Below are 24,185 nucleotides of genomic sequence, written 5' to 3'. Positions count from 1 at the left end.
AAACAGCTGGTCCTCAACAGAGAGTAACTGAGGAAATGGTTGCCACTGCTATAAATCACGCAAGGCACCTGGCCCTTTAGGCATTGTAATTGAGATGATATGTGAAACTGGTGACAAAATGATAACGTCGTTGACCTCCTTAATAAACAAAATCATTCAGCAGAGGACTATCCCTTCTGATTGGAAGTTGTCATACATTATAAATTGTTTCAAGGGGAAAGGGGATGCAACCAAGTGCAGCAATTAAATTACCATTAAACTTGATGATGAACAACTGAAAAACGCTTGGAAGAATTTTAGAGAGTTGCTTCCCATCCTAATAACTAGAGGCCTGTCATTGAAGGTACGTGGGTACATGTATAATGCTTGCATTAGAGATGTTTTGTTATCTGGAAGTGAGACCTGGCTGGTCAATGTTGACGACGTTAGCCGCATTACAAGAAACGACAATGCTATGTTGAGGTGGATCGCATCTGTTTACACAGTCCCCTTGGTTTAAAGTCAATTGGGGAGGTTGTGCAGACCTGCCGACTACGATGGTACGGCCATGTTTAAAGGTGTGACAATGATTGGTGGCCAAAGAAATTGTGTAATTTGATGTTTCTAGAAAATTCCAGAAAGGACGAGCCCGTAAACGATGGCTTGAAAACATTCAACGTAATATGAGATACAAAAACCTCACTGATGATGTTGCTCAAAACCATTTGGCCTGGAGAAATGCAATACAACCTGGCAGTAGACAGATCGACATTCTAACCTTATCAATGGGGAAAATGAACGATAAACCTGGAGTAGGTAAGTAAGTATTTTAATGTGGAGATTTTCGACTTGAACGTGCTTTGGTAAAAGAGAAGAAAAACAAAACATTTGATTTTCGAATGACAATTTGATCGAACGTGTACAATAACAAAACAAAAATCAAACAAAGTGCAGTGGAGTCAAGAAGAAAACATGGCAAGGTTATAGCCTGTTAGTTTTGCAATGATGTACAGAATAGATACGAACATTCATGGACATCATGTCTACAATGCAAGCTGGACGCCTGAAATCGAGAACAATCGATCTGTTTTAAAAGACAACTGCAGTGAAACTCTTAGTACGACAAGCACATCATTGGGGTTTACAAAAAAGTTGACCAGACCAAAACTTGTTGGACATATCCCAATCGAATGTTGTCCTTATTTTACTATTTTCTAAAAGCAAACAGTATAAACAAAATGACTGTAACTATGGAAGAAAAAAAAAAGAAAGCGCAAAATCAGTTTGATTGCTTCAGGAAAGTTCATCTGCTTTACCAAACAACTATGTGATGCTAACATTCTATACATCATAAACTGATAAAAAAGAAAATAAATATAGTCATTTTGAAATTGATAAGATATTTTTTGACAAGAAAAAATGGCCAAGAATTGGTCCACTATAAAATATAACGTTTTAGTCTTATCGAATGCCCTTTATCAATCAATTGCTTCGAATAAGAAAGTTGACATAATTACGATGTAACAAATCGCCAAAGTGCATTGATTGTCTTCAGTAAGAACATTTATAAGCAATGGTCTCTTATGGTCTAGCTAACCAATAAAAAATATATCCACTTTCCAAACCCAATCACCTTCCCTGCACCGTAAACCTGAATTCAATAATCGAAAGTTCGTGTGTTTACAAAATGCTGTTTTCGAGTTTCGCGGCGCATGCTGATTGGCCTGAGTTTGATTAGACGACGTACTTCACGAAACTTTAGGTAAGCAAAGACGATTTACGCAATCTACAAAATTTAATTTCCATACACAAAAATATATGAAAAACATTGACGAAATTTACAACAACATAGTTACCTTTAAAATGTCTTTCATCTCAGACCTACGATATGTTTAAAAATTGGTCTAGGTTTGGAAAATTATTTCTTTAAAGCTAAAGGTCATAGAACTATACGTACTTTTGCGCTACCCAAAACAAGAAGTGAGGTAAAAGTTATTATGCTAGCTAAGCATTTTTTTATTTTTGGATAGATCAAGAAGCCCAAATATATTGTAAACCGCAAGTATTTCAACCCTGAATGTACTGTAAATTGCATGTATTTCAACTTTGTGCTTAAATCAACGTCTTAAATCAGGCTACCAGCAGGAGGATTTGGAGATAGATCTAGCTACATGGTGTGGTGCTGTTCTGCCCAATCTTAGGACGCTGCCCAATCTTTGGACATAAAATTGCCCTGTCTTAAGACTGGGCAGGGTGTCACAAGATTGGGCAAAAGACCATGTTAGGCCCATCTTTGGCGCCTTTTAGATTTTAAAAAAGGGATGTACCACATGAGCTCTGTTTTTTGCAAGACCCAAAAAACATTCTCAGGCACATTAAAACATCATATTTTGGGTACTGTTGAATTGACCCGGCTTGTTTTTGGACACAGTAGAGTAAAAATCGTATCTAGCCAGTTAGCTGGGTAGAGCACGTGTTATACATTTAGCATTTATATACTGCTTGTAGTAGTGGCTAAATTTTAAAAATAAAAAGTTTATGTTCATGAAGAATCAGAAAAATCGTATTCAACCATATTATTAGTTAGCTAGCTGTTAATTTTATTGGATGAGATGTTTAGCCAGCTAGCGAGCTGTAGCGAGCTAGCTAATAATATAATAATATATATAATAATAAACATATATAATAATATATGAATTTTTGACCTTATGATTTTCCAAGAAAAGTTTCAATTTAAAGTTTCTATTAAGAGGTAAATTCTAAAAACCTTATTTTTCTGTTTGTCTTCCACAATTGTTCAAAGATTGGGCATGTATGTCCATAGATTGGGCAGTCCAGTCTTAAGACTGGCCACCCATTTTTCACTGTCGGAAGATTGGCCTGGCCAGTCTTAAGACGGGGCACGTTCCAAGATTGGGCAGAACAGTGCTGTTCCGACCCATATTGACCTCTTGCCCCGTATTGACCGAATTTTGGACCCAACCAGTTTTGACGGGAGTTGACCCGTATTGACGGAGTTTAGCAAAGTAATATTTTTCTGCAGATGCTTTTCAAAGCACATTAAAAAACCAACTTCAAAATGAAAATAAACTACATTCCTCTGTATTTTTCAACTTGCAGATATAATAGAATAAAATTTCAGCAGTAAATAAAGACCCAAATTGACCAAACACCCTCTGGTCACTATGGGGCAACATTTATTGTTGACCCAAGTTGACCAAACACCCTCTAGTCACTATGGGGCAACATTTATTGTTGACCCAATTCGACCAAACACCTAGTCACTATGGGGCAACATTTATTGTTGACCCAAGTTGACCAAACACTGTCTAGAAACTTTGGTCAACTTGGGTCAACAACAATAGTTGCCCCATAGTGACAGGAAGGAAGATGCTTTATCCAAAATGCGATTCCGTGGTTTTAAATTTAAATTATTATTAGAACAAGTCATTTAAATATGACGTTTTGTTGCGTAATACCGAAATGCATTGGGTGCGCATTTGGCAAGAGTTCGCAGAAAAAGCCTGAGGGACGCATGTTTTTTGAGATTTTGTGTACCGTTGAAGTGTTTCTCAACTAAAATAAAACCTTTCAAACTGTAATCATCGTTCAATAATGGAAATAAATAAAACGAATAATAAAAATCTAGATGGTAAGTTGTCAAAGTTTTTTTATTATTATTCTTGGATATTATAAAGAAAAAATAAAAGCTAGAAATAAATCAAAATTTTTTTTCCACCGGATACTTTGTAGATTGTAAAGAAAAACAGAAATATATATACACCTAATGCTTATTTGGAAAAAGTGATACGTGAGCATTTTAAAGAGAGAATGTTTGAAGGGCCAACTTTTCAAAATGACAGTTTTGTTAGGTACACAAACCATATCCGTAAAAAGCTGTACGTACAGTTTTATTTCTTTTATGAGTATTTTATTTCTTTTATGGGAATTGATATAAATTATATCATTAAAACAATATTCAAAGTTAAACTAGACTTAAAGCTAAATTTAATATCTTACCCGAGTGTGAATGTTTAAAAAACCTTTTTACATGTACGGGGGAAAATTGCTGGAGGTGGGGTTGATGACTTGGTAGCAAGCTACCTTTAAAAAGTTTGTTAATTTACATTGTACTATCTAATTGTCTTAAACTTTATCTACATGCAGGGCGCTTACTCAGCTAATTGTGACCAAGTTGAAGTCGACCCCGTCTTTAAAACCTGAAAAAGGTCTGTATCAAAGTAAAGTGACATAGTATCCCTTATACTTTTGCACTGAATATAGCGACAGCAAGGATGGTATTTTAAGTTCACCATTTGGGAATTATGTCTTACAATGTATGGGCAGTCAAAAAAAAGACAGAAAATCTGCCCAGTGGTAAAATAATGTCTTCCTATTGTACTTGCAGTGCTAAGACGCTATTTCGTAAGATTTTATATGTTGTGCGATGGCATGTCTCAATAATTTGCGCGTGGGGTGTATGTGTGATCCCAAAAAATTAAATTTTTAAAAGAAAAAGTAAGAACAAAATTTATTTACACTGTACATTGCACAGAGGCTATTGTTTTGGCATCGGGAACATACAAAGAGCAAGTTCCATCAAAGTTTATGGTCGAAAATTTAATCGCTTCCCATCCACAACCACTCAACGTGCCCACAAATACTTCGACCTTGGCTGTCCACTAAACCATTTAAAAGGTACCATAAAGAAAATTGCCAACGTCCCAGAGCAACAGCAATTCCAATACCACTCCCAACAAAACCATTCCAATGCTAAGTGACAGATTAACTCAAAACAATACAAATACGAACAGAGAGTAATTTTTAGAGAAAGTGAACAGCATGAGAGTCAAAATCATGCTGGCTTTGACACCAAGTTTGCAATCTTTCTGTCTCAACTAACACAATCAGCCCCAACAGCTGTGAGTCACAGTCATCTCTACCAACAACAAATACACCAACAAATCACACATCCTAGGGTTATGAACCCAGATATGAACTTCTTGTTAACATGGATTTATTGTCATATAGAACAAAGAGTAAGACAATATCACTGACCCCGTAAATATAGCTAAGAAGGTGTTGGGTTATACAAGAAAGATTGTATATGAGTATTGGATGAAAGTATTATTGAGCGAGGAAGAATATTAGAAAGCGAGAGAAGCTGTTGGATTCCATCAGAAAGATTATAGACTATCAGAACAAAAGATTACTAAGAAAGAAGAATATTAGGAAGTCTTATAGAAGACAAAAGTTAGTGGTTTTAATATTTATCAATGGTAGCAGAATTGGAACGATCTATACTATGACCTCAACAAGTTACAAAAATCAACCAGTGTTAAAAGATGGGTCCAATTATATTGATTGGAAAAAGGAGTTAGAAGTGTGGCAAGCACTTAAAGATTTAGCTGATGAGATGAAAGCTTTAGGTGTATTTGCTTTGTTAGATGGTAAGGCTAAAAAGACTGCCTTACAACTTGACATTCAAGATTTAAAAACTGAAGATAGCATTACAAAACTTACGGACAAATTAGACAAGATATTTCTTAAGATATAAAGCATCGTGCATATGAAGCATATGAAAAATTTGAGCAATTTAAAGGAAGAAGGACATGTCGTTACAGGATTATACCATTGAGTTTAGAGACCTTTACTATAATTTAAAAAAAGTATGATATTGATTTACCAGATGCTGTTACAGCTTATCGATATTTAAATAGTGCTAACCTTTCTACACAACAGAAAGAAATTGTTCGAGCAACAATTCCAGATTTAAAGTATAACTTGATGGTTGATCAAGTTAAGGAGGTATTTAAGGAATCTTTAAATTCAAAAGAAGATGATGATGCACCGATTCAAATTAATGAGGTTTTGGGTGATAGTACTTCCAACGAAACATTTTATGGTGCTTCACACTGCAAGGCTCCTCACTCACGGTATGCAGACAGAGGGTGGAACAGACATGGTCAGGGATATCATGGACAACGAGAAACACAAGAGTATAGTTTAAAGGATTATCGTAGAAGCAGTGGAAATCGAAGTGACAGAGAGGAGAATAGAAGATCGGGTGATCGTCCAAGATTTTACATCTGTGGAAGTATTTACAATTTTGCTAGGGAGTGTCCAGATAAAGCTAAAAGTAAGAGTATTGAGAATAAACTTCAATTTTATACGGAGGTAATAATGGAAACTCTCGTTGGTGAAACATTTACCATAGCAGTATTGGATTCTGGTCGCACTAAAACAGTTTGCAGCCAGAATTGGTTAAACTATTATGTAGAAAGTCTTTCAGACGAGGATGCTTCATCAATCAAAGAAGAGCCATCATCAACAGTATTTAAATTGGAGATGGTAAAGAAATCAAAGCATCAAATGTGTCACCATACCTGCTTGGCTTAGTGGAAAATATGTTAGCATAACAACAGAAGTTATAGAGAAAGACTTACCATTACTATTTAGTAAGGAAGCAATGAAGAATGCAAAAGTTTTTATTGATTTTGAAAATGACAAGGTTGAAATTCTGGGACAAGAACGCCAGATCCAATTTAGTTCCACTGGACAATATTGTATTAGGGTCGCTACCCTAATACAATATTGTCCAGTGAAAAGACTTCTGCTCAAGTATGTCTGATGAGGAATAATTTGGATGATAATCAAGAAAAAGAAAAGTGGCCCTGAAATTGCATAAAGGTTTGTGCATTCATCAAAAGACAAGCTTCAGCAGCTGTTCCGAAATGCTGATGTAACTGACCCAGATCTCTTAAAAATGATTGGTGAAGTTTCAGATAGTTGTGATACATGCATCAAGTACAGAAGAAATCAACCAAGACCAATTGTTGGGTTACCACATGCAACAGTATTTATTAAATGTGTTGGCATGTATTTGAAACAATGGTTGTATGCTGATAAAATTTGGTTGTTACATCTTGTTGATCTGATTTAGTGCATCCTGTGTTATCAAAGTAAAAGGAAAGAAATTATCATTAACTCAATTTTTAAGATCTGGATTTGGGCCTGCTAAAAAGTTTTTAGTGGATAATGGTGGGGAATTTGATAATGAGGATTACCGTAGCATGTGTGAGAATTTAAACATCAATATTGTTACAACAGCTGCTGAGAGCCCATGGAGTAATGGACTTGTTGAGCGACATAATTCCACATTTGGCAATGCTTGTCTGTAAAATGATGACAAACCTAATTATTCATTAGAAACAGCTGTGGCTTGGGCTGTTGATGCTAAGAATTCCTTAAAAAACAAGCATGGCTTTTCACCAAATCAACTAGTGTTTGGAAGTAATCCCAATTTTCGAGTTATAGAAATGAATGATCCATCAGCTCTAGAAGGAAGGACCAGTAGTCAAGTAGTTGCTGATAACTTGAACGCATTGCATGCTGCAAGAGAAGCCTTTATAAAATCTGTATCCTCTGAAAAGCTTAGAAGAGCCTTGAAACATAATGTAAGACCTTCAACAGGTGTGAAGTATGTAACAGGAGATAAGGTATATTATAAACGGAGATTTGATGATACTTGGAAGGGTCCTGCTACTGTGATAGGAATAGAAAGTCAGCAAGTTCTAGTGAAGCACGGATCAACATATGTTAGAACGCATCCATGCAGACTACAATGAAGAAAAACAGGAAACTGGAAAAGAAATATTAGAAGATGAGGAATTAAGTAGTGAAGCATCAATTACTAACAGTGATGTTAATAATGATACAGGTATGGATACTTCATTTGCAAATAACAATTTATTGAAGACAAATATGAAGCAAAGAATATTATGCCAAACGTTAAAGATAAAGTGAAATACGAAATGGAAGTTGGTTGGACAACAGGAACTGTGCACTCAAGAGCTGGGAAAACAAGTGGAAAGTATAGGAATTGGCTAAATATTGTTGATCAAGTTGGGAATGTTGAGAATTTAGACTGGACAGAGGTTGAAGAGTGGGATTTTGGTGAAAAGGTATCACAAGAGGCCTTGATATGCTTGAATAAAGGCAATGAAAAAGAGATTAAGTCTGCCAAGAAGAGGGAATTGAACAACTGGATCGAAAATAAAGTTTTTGATAAAGTGAAAGATAAAAAGCAAAGTTGTATTAGCACCAGATGGATTCTGACAGAGAAGAATGTTGATGGACAAAGAATTGTGAAAGCTAGATTAGTGGCACCAGGTGTTAAGGAGTTTGAAAAACCAATTCGAACAGACTCTCCAACTTGCACAAAGGAATCATTACGTTAATGTTGTCAATTTTAGCTTGTAAGGAATGGGACTGTAACTCTATTGATATTAAAGCTGCCTTTTTGCAAGAAAAACCCATTGAAAGAGATATATACCTTAAACCACCTAAAGGAGTTCCAGAAAGATGGATATGTCTGGAAATTGAATAACACAGTCTATGGCCTTGCAGATGCATCTAGAACATGGTATTTCAGAGTAAAGGAGGAATTGTTAAAGCTTGGAGTTGCAGTAAGTAAATTTGATGCAGGATTGTTCTACTATTGAAAAGATGGGAGTCTACATGGAATTAGGACAACCCATGTAGATGATTTTTGTTGGGGTGGTACCAAACGTTTTTTAAACAATGTGATATTGCCATTGCATCAGACTTTAAAATTGGTAGATTTTATCACTTCCAACCCCCACTTTGCTCAACAGTGGTTTAAAACCCACAGATGAGATACTAACAAAAAGCCAGATCAACTATTTCACATATTTCAACATTCAAAGGCTAGATATCTTCATTGAAGGAGATTTCAATCTTCCAAACATCCACTGGCCAATGCTTGAAAACTCTCCCCTAATGTGTAACAACAAGCACTTAGGTGAAGATAAAAAGATGTTAAACTTGACTCTTTCCTTTCAATCAGACCTCAACCTCATACAGCTTGCCTATGCTCTGCTTACGAAGATGGGAATATTTCAGATCTGGTTTTCACCAATAACAAAAATCTAATACATGACCTAGCCACTTTTCTGACCCTCAAATCGACATCTGCTCATTTTATAATTGAACTTTTTACAACATACAAATCAACCTCAACAGCTCACAAACAACAACAACAACCTAAACGAAGCAGGTTCAACAAGTTTAATTTCTTCCATGACAACGTAAATTGGGACAATGTCAAACCAGCATTACACAACATCAACATGAAAGATGAATTCACTGCTTCAGCTTCCACAACTGAAATGCTTGAACTGTTCTACAAAAGATGCATTGATTTATGTATTTCCCACATCCCTGAAAGAACTGAACCATCAAAATCAAAATGTTCTACAATTCCACGCGAACAAGCCATTCTAATGCGCGTCAACATTCTCTCTTATCATAGTCAGCTCACTTAGCCGAGAACAGAAACTAACTCAAGAACTAGTAAAGATGGAGAAAACACTTCATATTTCTTACAAAATGTCGAAAAGAGTACAAGAAAACAAAGCTATAGTAGTAAAAAGTATAGTAGTAAAAAAAACTCTAATATTTCTTCATGCATGCGAAGAAATTCTCAAAAATAAAGTGTAACATTGGACCATTAAATAATCCGCAAAACCAACTCCTCACTGATGATCCAGAACAGATGGCAAATATACTGCCAGGGCAATATATGTCTGGCTTTTGTGAGGATGCTGAATGCCCACCCTAAACAACATCTCCAATAAGAATGATTTAGACAAAGCTATCAGCAAGCTTTCAATGACATCAGCATCAGGTTCAGAGGACTTCCCATCTATCCAGCTAAAATGCAAGTCGTCAAATACAGCTCCACTCGCAACATTCTGGAAAAAGTGCCTTAAGACAAGCAAAATTCCACCCATTCTTAAGACTGCTATCATCAGCCCACATCACAAAGGAAGTAGCCATGCATCTGCATCCGACTATCACCCCATTGCCCTCACATCACATATAATCAAAGTGTTTGGGAAGGTAGTCCGAAACAAGATAATAGATTTCATGGACATCAACAACTTGTTTAACAACTCACAACATGGCTTCCGGAGTGGTTGCCTAAATCAATTTTGGCTCACCATAACACCATACTAAACCTACTATCTGATGGGTTCACTGTTGATACTGTCTATCTAGACTTTACCAAGGCCTTTGACAACGTAGACTTTAGCATCTTTCTAACCAAACTGAAAAAAGATTGGTCTTACTGGCAAAGTAATAAAGTTCATTAAATCTTTCTTTACTAATAGAACTCAAAAAGTCATTTCTCTCAGACTCAACATTAATTAAATTTGGTGTCCCACAAGAGAGTGTGCTTGGGCCTCTCCTATTCCTTGTTTAATCTAACAAATATTTAAATCTAACGAATATTCGAATTCGAACAAGCTAAGCAAAGCAGAATAACATTTCATTCTCCCTGTTGAACCAAAACAATATGGCCAATTCTCAATCCAAATTTGAACAGGAACGCAGCAATAAAATTCAGCATTAATGTAAAAAGCGTTTGAAAATAGCATCAGAGCAGAGACCAGATTTTAACAATGAAAGCTAAACCTCAACGACTTGATGGGGCAGGCAGAAAATTAACTGATAGACATTTAGAAGAAGGGCTGCTAAAAAGAATTTTAGACAGACGTGGCAAAATGCTTTGTGTTTCTCTGAAGCTCATCATGTTCAAAGCCAAGTCTTGATTAGATGTGTGGTGAAAAGAAGTTCTCTCTCGTACAGGTAAGCACAATTGCCAAAATTTAGGAAGATCTTTGTTGTAGTTAGACCGTCATGCTAATAAATTCTATAATTCTAAAGGTGATAAACATTACAATATGTTACAAAGAATGTTTTTTAGATGATGAACAACAACATCTGAAAAGGACCCATCCAAGCTAATTAACAGATTAGTGCCTTTCGTTATCGATCTTTGCAGATTGGCTACTAAAAACTGATTTCAACTCTTCTGATATCATCGCAATGGATGAAACATCTGTTTGGGCTGATATGATGAGCAGTACCACAGTTAATAAAACTGGTCAGAAAGTTGTTATACTAAAATCAATTGGCCACAAAAAAGTTCGAGTCAGTGTGTGCCTTATTGCCAAAGCAGATGGTACAAATGTTAAGGTTTACTGGAGTAAATCCTTCAAAGGTTACATCTCTGAAATATATGACGAATGGCTCGCTAATGGCATTCACCATTATACGAAGGCAGGAAACATGAAGCCAACCCTCAGGGGCATAGTTGTTGAATGGATCGTGAGTGCATGGAAAAAGATATCCAAGGATCTTGTTGTTGATTCTTCCAAAGGCTGCGTTAAACATCAAGCCGGAAGGAAGTGAAGATGGGACAATTTACTGTTTCAAACAAAATTATTCCCTGGGCAGCAAGTAAAGATCTTTTAAAAGATCAAACAAACTTGATCAATGATCTGGATAATGAGATGAAAGTCAACCCATTTATTGACTAAACAGAATCTGACATCGAAGAGGCAAACATCTCTTTTAATCTCCTTGACGAAGACTCAGATGAGGACGATGTTGTTGATGTTTTGTAAAGTTGTGGTTTTAAAAAAGAAACACTAAATTAAATTTTTTAAAACGCTTTTTCCAAATAACGCCATTTTTCTTAAAAGCGAAAAGTTAATAAACGTCCTGAGCGTTTATTAGAGGATTTACGAAAACACAGATGCAGCAACTTTGCTGATGACAACATGATATATTGTTCATTGTTGTGGTATCTCACTCGAGGATATCAAAATCAAAGTTTACAGTGACTTTCAAATTTTATCAAAATGGTATTTAAATGTGTTTAAATACAGGTAAATGTCACTGTATGAAAAAAAGCTTAATGTCCTCTCCCACCTTACTACTTAGTTAGACAGGGAGCATAGGGTAATAATAAACTCTTTTGTTCTTTGTAATAAACTTTTTTGCAATCCTCTTACCGCTCAGAGAATTCACTAATTAATAGAGTTTACTTAAGATCACTGAAAATTGTGTGTGGCCATTATGATAAAGATTTTAATACTTTATTATCCTTAACTGAAACAATATGCATTAACTACCGTAATATTTGTAATTTATTGAAACAAGTCTTTCAAATATTTGCATAATTTATCACCAAGTTTTATGAGTGAAATATTTAAAATATAACTTTAATTTATTTAAAATGAGACTGTTAGATATAAAACAGTTAAATATAAAATACAGAGCACCTTTGGCAACGAGTTCCACAACATTTATTTAAAATATTCATTATAAATAAATGTTGTGGAGCTCTTTGTCAGCTAAAGTCAAAGCAGCCAATACTGTCGAGAGTTATTGTCTTGCCCTAAAGTCCATTCAAATAACGTTTTGCACATGCAGGCTTTGTACATCCAAGGTTTTGGTTTTTTGACATGATAAATAGTCAAATTATATTAGTTTATTCATTTAAACTAGCTATATAAATATGTAAATTTAAAAGTTTCACTTTAAAGGAATGAATAAATGAACGGTGTTCCTCTTTTTTTTTTATCTTCACTACTTTTAAACAATAGGTGGCCACCTAAAAACATAATAAAAAATTAAAAAAATACATTAACAATTCACATAAAACTTTGTCCTCCCCATTACTGCCACTTCTTTTATTATACACAATAAGATTGCAAAGATGAAAATGGATATAAAGTTATTACAGGCGATCTGTAATAATCATTATTTTTTCCTAGCAATAGCTGTCTTCACAGAAGGACCTCTCCACTGTCGGCGTACAGTTGATTTAATACAATTAAATAGCCTTCCAAGCAAGTTTTTATCTGATGTTAAAAGTTATTGATCCACTGTTTGCTGACAGATAAACAGCGTCAGATGCAATGTCATTTTCTACAGTGATACTGTGTGGTAATGATGACGATGCGGCATCTGTGGCTTTCTTTTCCTCTATTTTTTGAGGGAGAGCTTTTATTCGTCTTGACTCTTTTATATGAGACGATTTTTTGTAATAGAATTGTAGTGTCTTAAACATCTTAATCTGTCTCAAATCGTCTTCTTGTAGTCAACAACTTATCCGAAAATATCATTTTGAAAATAAATTTGTCTCCAAATCGTCTCATTTCGTCTATGAATTTTCTTAATTCGTCTCAATTCCTGTTTGCTATAATAAGTTTTGTAGCGCAAGTTCAACACGAAACTTTAAAATTTCGCTTTTGTTTGAAAAGAATTCTTAGCTAGGAGATGCAGCGTGATTTTTTTGTGGAAAAGAAATTCCAGCTATGCAGGTGTGTCACAATCACTGACTAAAAGTTCATAATGCAAGAGTTAATTTTAAAGACCAGATGGGCTAAAATGGTCTGCTCCATAAAAGTCCTCATTTTTTCAAGTAATTGTATCCAAAACATCCAACGGTTTGTAGTAAAATACCAAATAACTTAATAATATTAAATAGACGATCTGGTTGGTTGGTTACTGGAAAAGAACATTGAAGCGTCTGTAATCGCCCTCAAGAGACCTACCTTTAACGACTAATTAGACTCACAGCGACTCTGCCTCTCTAGAAATGGTGTAACATAGATATCATAAGAAAAGATAGTTACCGTCCTACCATAGAAAATTACCTTTTCTTATTTTTAATTTTTCTGTTATCACCTCTGTGTATACATATGTTTTTAACTTGCAATATGTAGCATATCTGATTCCTGATTTTATTGTAACTCCACTGATGATGGTTTTTACTGAAAAGCTTTTGCTTAATATATATATTTTAAAACTGTTGTTATCATTTTATTTCATTTCTTAACTAAATGGATAATTTTAATGCAGCTGTTTTCTTTAATAGAAAGGTAAAAGAGTTATTCTAAAGTCTAGTTGATAGTTGTAGACTGGCTTTGTGCTTAATTTGCTTTTATTAGAGTACAGAGTTTATTAAAATATAACATTAAAACTTTCTTTAGAAATTATAAAAAAAAGGTACTGGTTTATTTATTTATTAGATTACTCTCTTTAGTGTTTAATAGATAGAAAATGGCTCTGCAAAATGCTTTTAATGCAGTGAAGAGCAAAGCATTGGGTGTTGCCGAATATATGACACCTGTTTTGAAGGTATGTATGATTGTGATTGGATTTAAAAATAAACATAGGGTAATTTATCCAAATTGGTATCTTACAAGCCCTTATAATAAGACGTTCAATGTTATGGTCATGTTCATACATTGAGTGGATAAACTTTTTTATACACAGAAAAGTTATGCAACTGCCTTGTCATTCTAGTTTATACAATCGAAAACACTTGAAACAGAATAGGATGTTCTACTTTCAGCTTTTAAACATATACAACCAGTATCATATGGACTAAAGTTTATTTTCTGTAGACAAACTAATCTTACATTTATACATTGTAAAAATAATTTGGGGTGTGCGGTTTGCTGCATACCCAGCCCTTTCTTCATTCACAAGACTGATTCAGGTCAATTCAAGTAGTTTCTCAACAATAACAAGTTCTTAAAAAACAGAAAATAAAGATGTGTTAGCAGGATTGTTAATGTATATATGGTGTGATACATCAAATAAGCATACCAGTACAACAAAAAACATGCTGTGCATATTTTCTTAAGCATGCATATTTTTAGGTATTTGCATTTAGCTCCTATTATCTCTGTGAGAGGTTTTGTTAATACTAAAGTCTGAATGAACTACTTTCATGATATATGCTATATTTGTATGAATGTAATGGAAATTTCCCTTAGTCTTTTTTTTATAGATTAACTAGTCGATAAGGCTTGTGGAGAAATCCACTTAAGCAGAAGGACGATAGGAAAATGGGTTGCTTTAGATTTTTTGCTGACGTCAGCAGTGCAATTAAAAAATTTTTTGGCGAAATTTAGTTTATTCGTTGCCTCTAAAACTGCTGATCAAGAAAATGTATATGATCATGCGGTTTTGATGACCAGTTAATGAGATATAATGGTTTAAAAATTTTACTGACGTCAGCAATGGCCCGTCAAAATCTAAAAATTTTTCTTCATCGTATAGATCTTGAAACGTTGTTCAAGAAAATGTATAGAATTATGTACTTTTGGCAAACGGTTGCAGACGGATTTGGGTACCCAGGTTTGGGAAACTTGCCCAAATTGGTCCTAGATGGTCCCTAGTTACCCACGCGGTGAAAAATCATTGACGTCACCACTTCGTTTTCCAAGTTATTTGGCCTCAAAGTTTTAGGTGCACTGTAATGGCTTCATTAATTTAATATATAGGACTAGTCGATAAGGCCCGTGGAAGAATCCACTCAGGCAGAAGATTAGGTTGTTTTGTAGATTTTGCTAACGTCAGCAGTGCATACAAAAAAAATTGGTGAAATGTAGTTTATCTGTTGCCTGTAATGCGTGCAGATTGAAACGCTGATAAAAATAAGTGTTCGCAACGAATAAAGAGAAATATATAAGTGTTTTAAAATTTTAAAATTTTGCTGATGTCAGTAAACTCCTCTAAAGCACAAATAAAAAATTTCTTTAGAAATTTGCACAAAATCCACTGAGGCAGGAGTACATTGGAAAAGAGAATCGTAACTTGTATTTTGATGACGTCTGCCAGGACCCGTCAATACACAATATTTCTTTTCTGAAATTTGTTTACACGTTGCTTCCAATGTGCTGATCAAAATAATGTATAGAATCACGTACAACACCAACAATAATAATAAAGTCAGAAATTACACATCTCAAATATTTACATCTTATATAGTGATTACGTTAAAACCCTTTAATATTTTAATCAAAAGTGTCAAAAACATCAAATTTACATCTGGAAAATCATTTATTCGGTTACATACTATCCTGTTCCCCAAAAATGTACACAAATGTAAAAATTATATAACCGGTTAAGAACACAAAATTTTTTCTTAGTATGATGATCCGTAGTGACCTTTTCCAACCATTTTAAACGTAAATGTCAAAAAAGAATAAGAAGTAAATTTTGAATGAACAAAGATATTATTTTTGGAATTTATACGGTCCATCCTCACAAAAGTTTACACAAAATGTAAAACAGATTGGTTTTTGAGAAGCATATCCAAATCAACGAAAATCAGTTCATTTAGCATGTCCTATATTGCCGTTGCCCATAAATCTTCCACATTAAGGTTATGAAACACATCAAATTATAGAAAACCAGGCATTTCATCATACGATATAAAAACAAAAAAGTTTTAGTCAGAACAATTAGTAATTTTTTCAGTTATTACTACAATTTTAAAATTTTTAACAAAAACGTGAATTTGTTCTTTCAGTATGTATATTGCATATGGTCTTTTTCCCACAAAAGTTTACACAAAATTTTAAAAAACAGCAGTTTGCAACATAAACAAAAACACGAACAACCATACCATCCTCTCATAAATTAAAATAAAGTCATAAACCCACTTAAGTTGCCAATAATGTCTACAACCCCCTGTAAAAATAACCTGGCATTTTACATGTAGGCTGACAAAAGTTTAACATGATACGTCAGAAAAAAAACAATAAAAAATAACTTAACACACACGCTTAAAATTCTGAAAAAAATTATTCCACTTGTCATATTAGTTGGGTCCCCTTACAGGAAATGTGAAAATAATTATACTCTTAAAAAAATACATCCTACTTTACTATCCTGCAAAAGTTCAAGTCTTTGAAAGATTTTGTAGGTAGCTAGCTAACTTATTACATCATAATTCGTGCTCATAAAAGAAGAAAAGTTTGGAAACTAAGCTACCTATAGATAATTAAAAAAGAGGAATAACAACATAAGTCATTATAGGTTAGAGATAGCCATGGGGGATGGGAAGAGTAGGATCTGGAGGCTAACATTAGGTAGCTAACAGTAGCTAAGACACCCCCAGTTAAATATACTTAAACTGAGAACATTTAGCTAAAACTAAAGCTAGCTATTTATGCTTAGTAAAACACATATAAAGAGAAACAATAGTAAAGTAAAAATAATAACATTACAGGGAGTTCAACAAACCAAAGTTTCCCGTCTGTTAGTCAGCTAACAGCTTTATGTAGCATTTTAAATTTTAGGACAAATACATTAGTTACGCGCCAGGGCACACATTAATTATGCAACAAAACGTCAACAAATATGGCTACTTCAAGAATTTGAGGCTTTTGGGCGGGTGGCTTTTGCTGAAAAAAGGGAGCCTGCTTGCTCCAGCGAAGTTCAGACACACACAGTCTCCGTATTATTATATAGATATTGACGTTAAAGTAGCATTATTGACGTCGCGCCGTTACGTCAGAAAATTTAACATATTGGACATCAGTTTTTCGGCGATATCAAAGGAAAATGAACACACCAACTTTGCCTGTCACAGACAGACACACTCAGCGTATTATTATATAGATGTACAGATTTTTCATGTGCAATTTTGAAAGTTAATGTGCTTTTAGGACAAATATCCTAAAAGCATGTAAAAGCTTACACCAAAAAAGACAAAAAAAGTAAGTAATTTTTTCTTCCACAACTGTTTCTGTATGTCACAACTATTTTTTGTTTTTCTAACAGGAATCAAAATTCAGAGATACTGGAGTCATAACACCTGAGGAGGTTTGTCCATAACTTTCTTATTTAATTTTCTGTATGCTTACCGATGTTATTGTACTAATCAAACCTGTAGTCTGGTTATAATGATTTAATAAGCAATACATTTTAATGTTATAATTTTTATAGTTCGTAGCAGCGGGAGACTATCTAGTACATCATTGTCCAACTTGGCATTGGTAAGTTGGGTGTCATTTTTTGAAATGGCGGAATTATATGTAAACATGTGCAGGCCTCTTTATCTCATGTAAATGCCTATTTATCTCATGTAAAGGCCTCTTTGTCTCATGTAAAGGCCTCTTATGCTTTATAAGACATGAAGTAAGCTAAAAAAATTCAAATTTGGATAAAATTTCAAAATTAGTATTACTTCCAGTAACAAAGTCGCAATATTTGTTGGACTTCACAGTGTAATGCAGTAATGATCAAGTGGTGTTGTTTGTTGATTTTGGGAAATAGTCAAAAGAAGCCGCAAAACGTAGGATAAATGTTTGTTAGCCCATTGGAGAACAATTGGGATAAAAAAAATAGAATAGCATCATTCAGTCCATTTCCGAACCTGGCGAAAAACGATTGCAAATGATTAACATGTGTAAAATTACCTAATAAACACATAAAAAAGTTAAAATAGACTTCGGGACAGTTGGTGAAGATATTTAAAGAAAAAAATTATTTGTTTGATATTTTTCCTTACCACCTGTTCTTGTGTTTTGGACCAGAAAAATTCTTATTAGATCTGAATAGTATAACTTCGCCATTTTTGTTTTTGCAGGTCGACAGGGGAAGAATCGAAGAAAAAAAGTTATCTTCCTGCAGATAAACAATACCTCACTACCAAAAATGGTAATTTACTTTAAATTTACTGCAAGAATGACAACTTGAAATTTTATTGAGATTTGTTTTCGTGTATAGTACCTTGCTACAAACGATGCAGTCAAATGGAGTACGATACTGGAAATGAAGCCATCATTGAAGAAGGTGATGATGATGGTGGCTGGGTAGATACTCATCATAATGTTGAAATTGTTAGTGAAAGTAAAGATGACCAAGATATTAAGGTGACATGTTTTATATACAAATCTCTTTCCAAACAATGCCTATAGCTGGTTATTTCAAAAGTAATTTAAAAAAAAATAAGAATCTTGTCTTTTATTAAATGTTTCATTAATAGAGACCTCTTTTTTCAAACGAATTGTTTGTTTTCCTCAGACTCCTGCAACAGAGGTGGCGAATAACGATGATGACGACGATGACGATGATGACGATGAGGCAATGGACATGGAAGGTGAGCGGTAGTTGCCAAGTTGTTACTGCAAGCATGTGCTAGCTCAGTTTTAATGTTGAGTATACCTTAAAGGATAATTAGACAAGCCTTTTTTATGTGCATTTGTATTTACACAATGGAGAACGAAAATGGCAGTGCGAGAAGAATGCTCTAAAACTTTATAATGTGACATTGTACTGGTGTTTTGTATTTCTTAAATCTTAACCTAAAATTTTTTATGTATTAATGTTAACCAATTTCTAGAATTTAGCAGACACTGCTTTCAACGAAACAAAACAATTTCAAGAGGATGATTAGACAAATGTTGTATATGTGAAATGGATTTTAAAAATTAATCTAAGTAAATTGTCAAAAATATTATCCATTTTCTTTTATTTCACGGTATGCATTGTAGCAATGAATTAAAAAATAGTTAAGTATAATAATGAGGAGTAAAAACTGGTTACAGTTCTGCTTCACCACAAGTTTTTGTTCCTTGATGAGATAGTTACATTTGATTTCGTCCATAATAAAATTAGAAGTAAAGTATCAACACCCAGTTGCTGTGTGCGTTTCCACGAAATTATAAACCACCAAAATTTTAATAAATTTTTTACAAAAAAATTACGTTTGTTAGTTAAAGTGTGCACGTTTTCATTACCTGTACATACTGTTCATTTTTTCATTTGTTTGTTCACAGTGATTTGTTTGATAGTAAAAGCAAACTACAATTAGTTTTATTAATTTTTTTAATATCATGATATGTTAACACATGATAATTCTTTTTTTTATATATATATAGCGTTTGAAGAAGCGGGTATGTTAGAAGATGCAGTAAGTTCTTTAAACCGTATTTTTTTTTGCGAGAACACACAAGTTAGGTTTTGATAATGAAATAATCATTTACTCGGATGGTCTTGATATTAGAAAATGGACCATAATTGTTTTTTACATTGTTCACATTTTTAAACACAGGGGAAGGGTCTGGATACCTACTACGAAAATGAAAAGATTATAATAAAATGTCAAATATTATTGTTTAATGTTTTTTTAAATTTAAAAGCATTTACCACTTTTTTTAGGCCACTGTATCAAACACCGCTCAACGAAAAGATATATTACAAGAAGCTGCGTTAACGAAAGATGGTATTTTACAGACCAGAACGTACGACTTAAACATCACGTACGACAAGTATTATCAAACGCCAAGGTTGTGGCTTTTTGGCTATGACGAGGTAGCGAGTTATTTTTTGTGTTACTTGTTGAAGATGCAAATGTATGTTAGGGTTTTGATGTTACCAGCGACCTGCAAAATTCTGGGAAACCCTGAATTTTAAAACAAACGTGGAAAGCCCTGGAATCTAAAGCAAAAACTGGAATCTAAAGCAAAAACTAGAATAAGTCCTAGAATTCTAATATTTTCTAAAATCATGGTAATGTGTAAGGATTGCTTTCTTGTGAATTATTGCAAGTAATTGATGTCCCATTTCTACGATGGCTCTGAGGTGTCACAGATCTCGTTTTATTTTGACAGTTCTCGTTATTTTTTAACAGTTCTCATTTTTATTGTGGATAAAAACGAGAACTGTCAAAATAAAAATGAGAACCGTCAAAATAAAAATGAGAACTATCAAAATAAAAATGAGAACTGTCAAAATAAAAATGAGAACTGTCAAAATAAAAATGAGAACTGTCAAAATAAAAATGAGAACTGTGACACCTCAGGGCGATCGTTCATTTCTTTGCATTACTTCAGCATACGTAAAAAACTGAAAATGGTGGACTTAGGGAAAACTTTAGAAATTTCGGATTGTATTTCTTGTTTTTGCATATACTATTTGTGATCTATCTGCTTTTATTCGATGAGGGCAGATGTTTTTTGTTTTGCCTGAGAAAAATTATTGATTTCCGCCCAAAGGCGGAATCTTTAATATCGCCTGAGAAGATAGAGGGGGAGATAGATAGAGCATCGCAGCTAGGCTGGACGCCCGAAACTTATCCAGGCTAAAGCTCAAATCCTCGTTTTGACAGATTTTTTTCTGGGGACGAGGCTAAAATGAGTTTTAAGCCAATAAGAATCCTTACAGTGCAACAAATTGTTTTATTATCCAATGAACAATACTTTATTTTAAAGTTTATATGTTATCGAAAGTTAGCTCGTGCAGTGTAGCATAATGAAGATCGTCTTATAATGCGCCATCTTTGATGTTATTAACGTTTCCCTTTAATAATTACGTCATTTCCTTCTGTACAATTTTGCAAGTACGTAGACTAAAGCTTGGAGACTAAAGCTATATTCAGCAGAATTAATTAATTATTCATGAATTTTGATTTAATGGGAATTGTTGAGGTTGAATATTTTTGGTGAAAGATAATGTATTATACCTATAAAATCGTGACTAGTGTGTTATAAAATAAAAAATATGAATATGTAGTTTGAAAATAACCTTTCGTAAGTGATTATTTAAAAAAATATATTTTCCAAGTTGTTTTTCAGAGAAAAAGAGAAAATCCATAAAATTTTTTAGCCTTGCCGTTGTTCTTATTTTGTTTTTATTGTTCATCAATTTTCAGGTTTATTTTTTTTTTTAAATTGTTCTTATAGAGAAATGAAGTTTATGTAAGTTAAGTTAGCTATGATTTACAGTTTCAATAATAATCAAAAATTGAATTTTAAAATTTTAGAATATTCAATGATTTTGTTCCCCCATATTACCCAGTACACTTCAAAGTTCAGATTATTGCTAATGGCGGAAATCTTTAAGCCGCAGGGCTTCTAGTTTTAACATTAATTTAACTTTAAATTATCTTGGACGTTTTTGAATGAGCTGACTTTCACTTTATCATGATTCATGTACGCGTTTGCTAAGGATTAGTCGACTTTCTTAGCAACCTTGAGGCCCCTCTGATCACTGTCCCTTCACTTGACTGTGCATTGAGGTATAGGACTGTAGCAAAAATCTTCTTTGAAGCAACGGATATATAGCAGTGTTTAAACATTGCTTCAGGGAAAGAAAAAGGTACCGGGGTGGTTTTACGATATCAGCACATGATCTCAAAACTTGAACAACCTCCATTTATATTTATTTTCAGAACCTTTTTACTATCAAAGATTTATTTGTTTCAGGAAAATGCTGGGAAGTTCTAGATTCATGTGAAATCGAGAATCCATGAAAAATGAATGACGTTTAAAATCTTAACAATTAAGCAAGGATTTCGAATCAGACCTCCACTGCTAACCCACTGTTACTAAAACGCGGCGTGCTCAGGGCATAAAGTTTTTTATTGTAATCTTCCCCTCTTTTATTTGTAGGGTAGGAAGCCACTAAATATGGAGCTAATGTACGAAGATATTAGTCAGGTATTCTCAAGCTTTTTCTCTTGATTGACGTTCATTTTAGACACATTGAGTAAGTGATCTGGGCATTTTAAATCGACAGTTTGCTTGTTCTCTTATATTTTATCAACGCATTTAAATATATAAAAATCATACCTTATTACTCGGCCAGTGCAGCACTGTCATCAATTTGTTTTTTCGTGTCAGGATCACGTTAATAAAACTGTTACAATGGAACCTCATCCACACCTCCCGCCGCCACCTATGGCATCCATACACCCTTGCAGACACGCTGAGGTGATGAAAAAAATTATTTCTACCGTCCAAGATGGGGGAGGCGAAGTTGGCGTCCACATGTATCTTTTCATTTTACCCATTACTTTTAACCTTTTTTTCGTGACATGAAATCCTACTTTTAAAGGAACTAGTTTCGTGGGAAGATTTTTCCCCGCGAAATTTTGCGTTTTCTTGTCCATTTTGCGAGATTCAATGCCAATGTGATATTTGCTAGGGTTACGTTTTAAAAACCCCATCCTTCGCGGTTTCCATAAGATCGCAAAAACTTATTTTTTTGCAAATCAGACAACTAAGAAAATTAATTCTACTAATAAGTTAAAATCCGTTCAATTTGCGAAAGATTATTCCCACGAAAATTAGTTCAATTGCTATAAGTTTATCCGATATTCCAGGAAAATAATTACCCATGCTTAAGCTACCAAATTTATATTTCCAATATTACATTTTTCAAATATTACATTTCCAAAGGCCCTTAAAATTAATACAGTTGACTTCCCTAAAAAATAAATAATCCAACTTTTTACACGATTCCTTCGCGCTTATGCACTTTGTCGGAACCTTGGAAAATTTTTTCTTCATGTGGAAAATACTCTATTTTCATTTTTATTTCAGAATTAGAATTTTGATGCAGTAACGAATTACTTTAGGCCCATTCACTCAATTTATCGAAGAATCAATCGTCCTTGCTCGGTCTCATGACAATTTATCTTTTTGAGGGTCAACTGGAAATTTAACAAAATTTGTTTTAGTGGAACTTTTTACTTTTAATATGTTTCCTTGACATTTGTATCAACAGGTATTTGCTAATATTTCTTAAGTTCGTTCAAGCTGTCATTCCAACGATCGAATACGACTATACGCGCCATTTTAACATGTGATCGAATCAACCGAACAGAAACGGAAAAATCTTTTTGTTGTATCCAATTTTTTACAATGTTTAAACGCCGGGTTCTTTTTTGTCGGCTAACGTGAGCTGGAGAATGCAACAAACCAACAACTTCCCTTATGTCAAACATGTACAGACGAAATTTTCTTACACTTTCCTAAATCATTTTTTAGCCATTTACTGTTTATATAAACTTCGATTTTGTTTCAGTGTAATGGAATAATTTAAAATTAATATAACACTACCGCTTCTGTAGTAATCCCCATCTCTTCAACATTCAGACTTATTAGCATGGATTTGAAAAATATATTTCATTTCCCCAATAATCCCGCATGCGGGAACGATATTTTTGCCGCATAGCAGTGTAAGGAGGCTCGTAAAACAATTTTAAACGCATACATTTCTGTGATATTTTAAAAAGTAAAGATTGGAGCCCGTTCTATGAATCTACTCTAGATCAACTAGCGCCAAAAATTGTGAAGAAAATACGAGAAAAGCCTTAAAACACGAAATGAATAGGAGAGATGCAATTTTATGGAAATCACAGAAAACAAAATCTGTGGAAGATATAACTGTGTACAAACGATTACGAAATAGGATAAACGACTTGGTCAAGGAATGCAAATCTCTTAAATAATGCTTCTAATGAACCAGATAAATTTTGGAATATGACTAAAAAGGTTTTTCCTAACAAAACCAATATTTGCTCTTCTACAACCTTAAATTAATGGCGAGAACACTTTAAATGCGACTTTCTGTGAGTTTTTTTTTCAGAAGTAGTGGCCAACCTGAAAAAATATTCGTTTCATCTATATAACTCGATTCCAGCCATTTCGAAAATAATAGCATGGATTGTTCAACATCAGGTAATGTCTTATCTTGAAAGCAATGGTTTATTAAATAAAAATCAATTTGGTTTCAGAAAG

At 33.9% G+C, this 24,185-nt stretch overlaps 2 protein-coding genes across 2 annotated transcripts; both read left to right on the top strand.

Moving 5' to 3' along the window:
- Nucleotides 1–1,834: 1,834 nt before the first annotated feature.
- LOC130636046 (ubiquitin-like-conjugating enzyme ATG3) lies at nt 1,835–23,518 on the top strand. Its single transcript, XM_057445634.1, has 12 exons — nt 1,835–1,964; nt 13,904–13,998; nt 17,440–17,481; nt 17,605–17,654; nt 18,248–18,318; nt 18,388–18,533; nt 18,685–18,760; nt 19,542–19,573; nt 19,822–19,974; nt 22,053–22,100; nt 22,284–22,432; nt 23,170–23,518. Exons 2-12 carry the CDS (start codon nt 13,921–13,923, stop codon nt 23,249–23,251), a joined length of 927 nt encoding a protein of 308 aa, XP_057301617.1. The 5' UTR covers nt 1,835–1,964; nt 13,904–13,920; the 3' UTR covers nt 23,252–23,518.
- On the top strand, nt 1,979–13,443 carry LOC130636047 (uncharacterized). The gene is made up of 2 exons (XM_057445635.1): nt 1,979–3,631; nt 4,147–13,443. The coding sequence occupies exon 2, from the start codon at nt 5,767–5,769 to the stop codon at nt 6,376–6,378; it is 612 nt and encodes a 203-aa protein (XP_057301618.1). The 5' UTR covers nt 1,979–3,631; nt 4,147–5,766; the 3' UTR covers nt 6,379–13,443.
- Nucleotides 23,519–24,185: the final 667 nt, after the last annotated feature.

This window comes from Hydractinia symbiolongicarpus, chromosome 3 (assembly GCF_029227915.1).
Source record: "Hydractinia symbiolongicarpus strain clone_291-10 chromosome 3, HSymV2.1, whole genome shotgun sequence".
Lineage (NCBI taxonomy): Eukaryota > Metazoa > Cnidaria > Hydrozoa > Anthoathecata > Hydractiniidae > Hydractinia > Hydractinia symbiolongicarpus.
The sequence above is the reverse complement of the archived record's forward strand: the minus strand, read 5'-3'. Positions and strand labels throughout refer to the sequence as shown.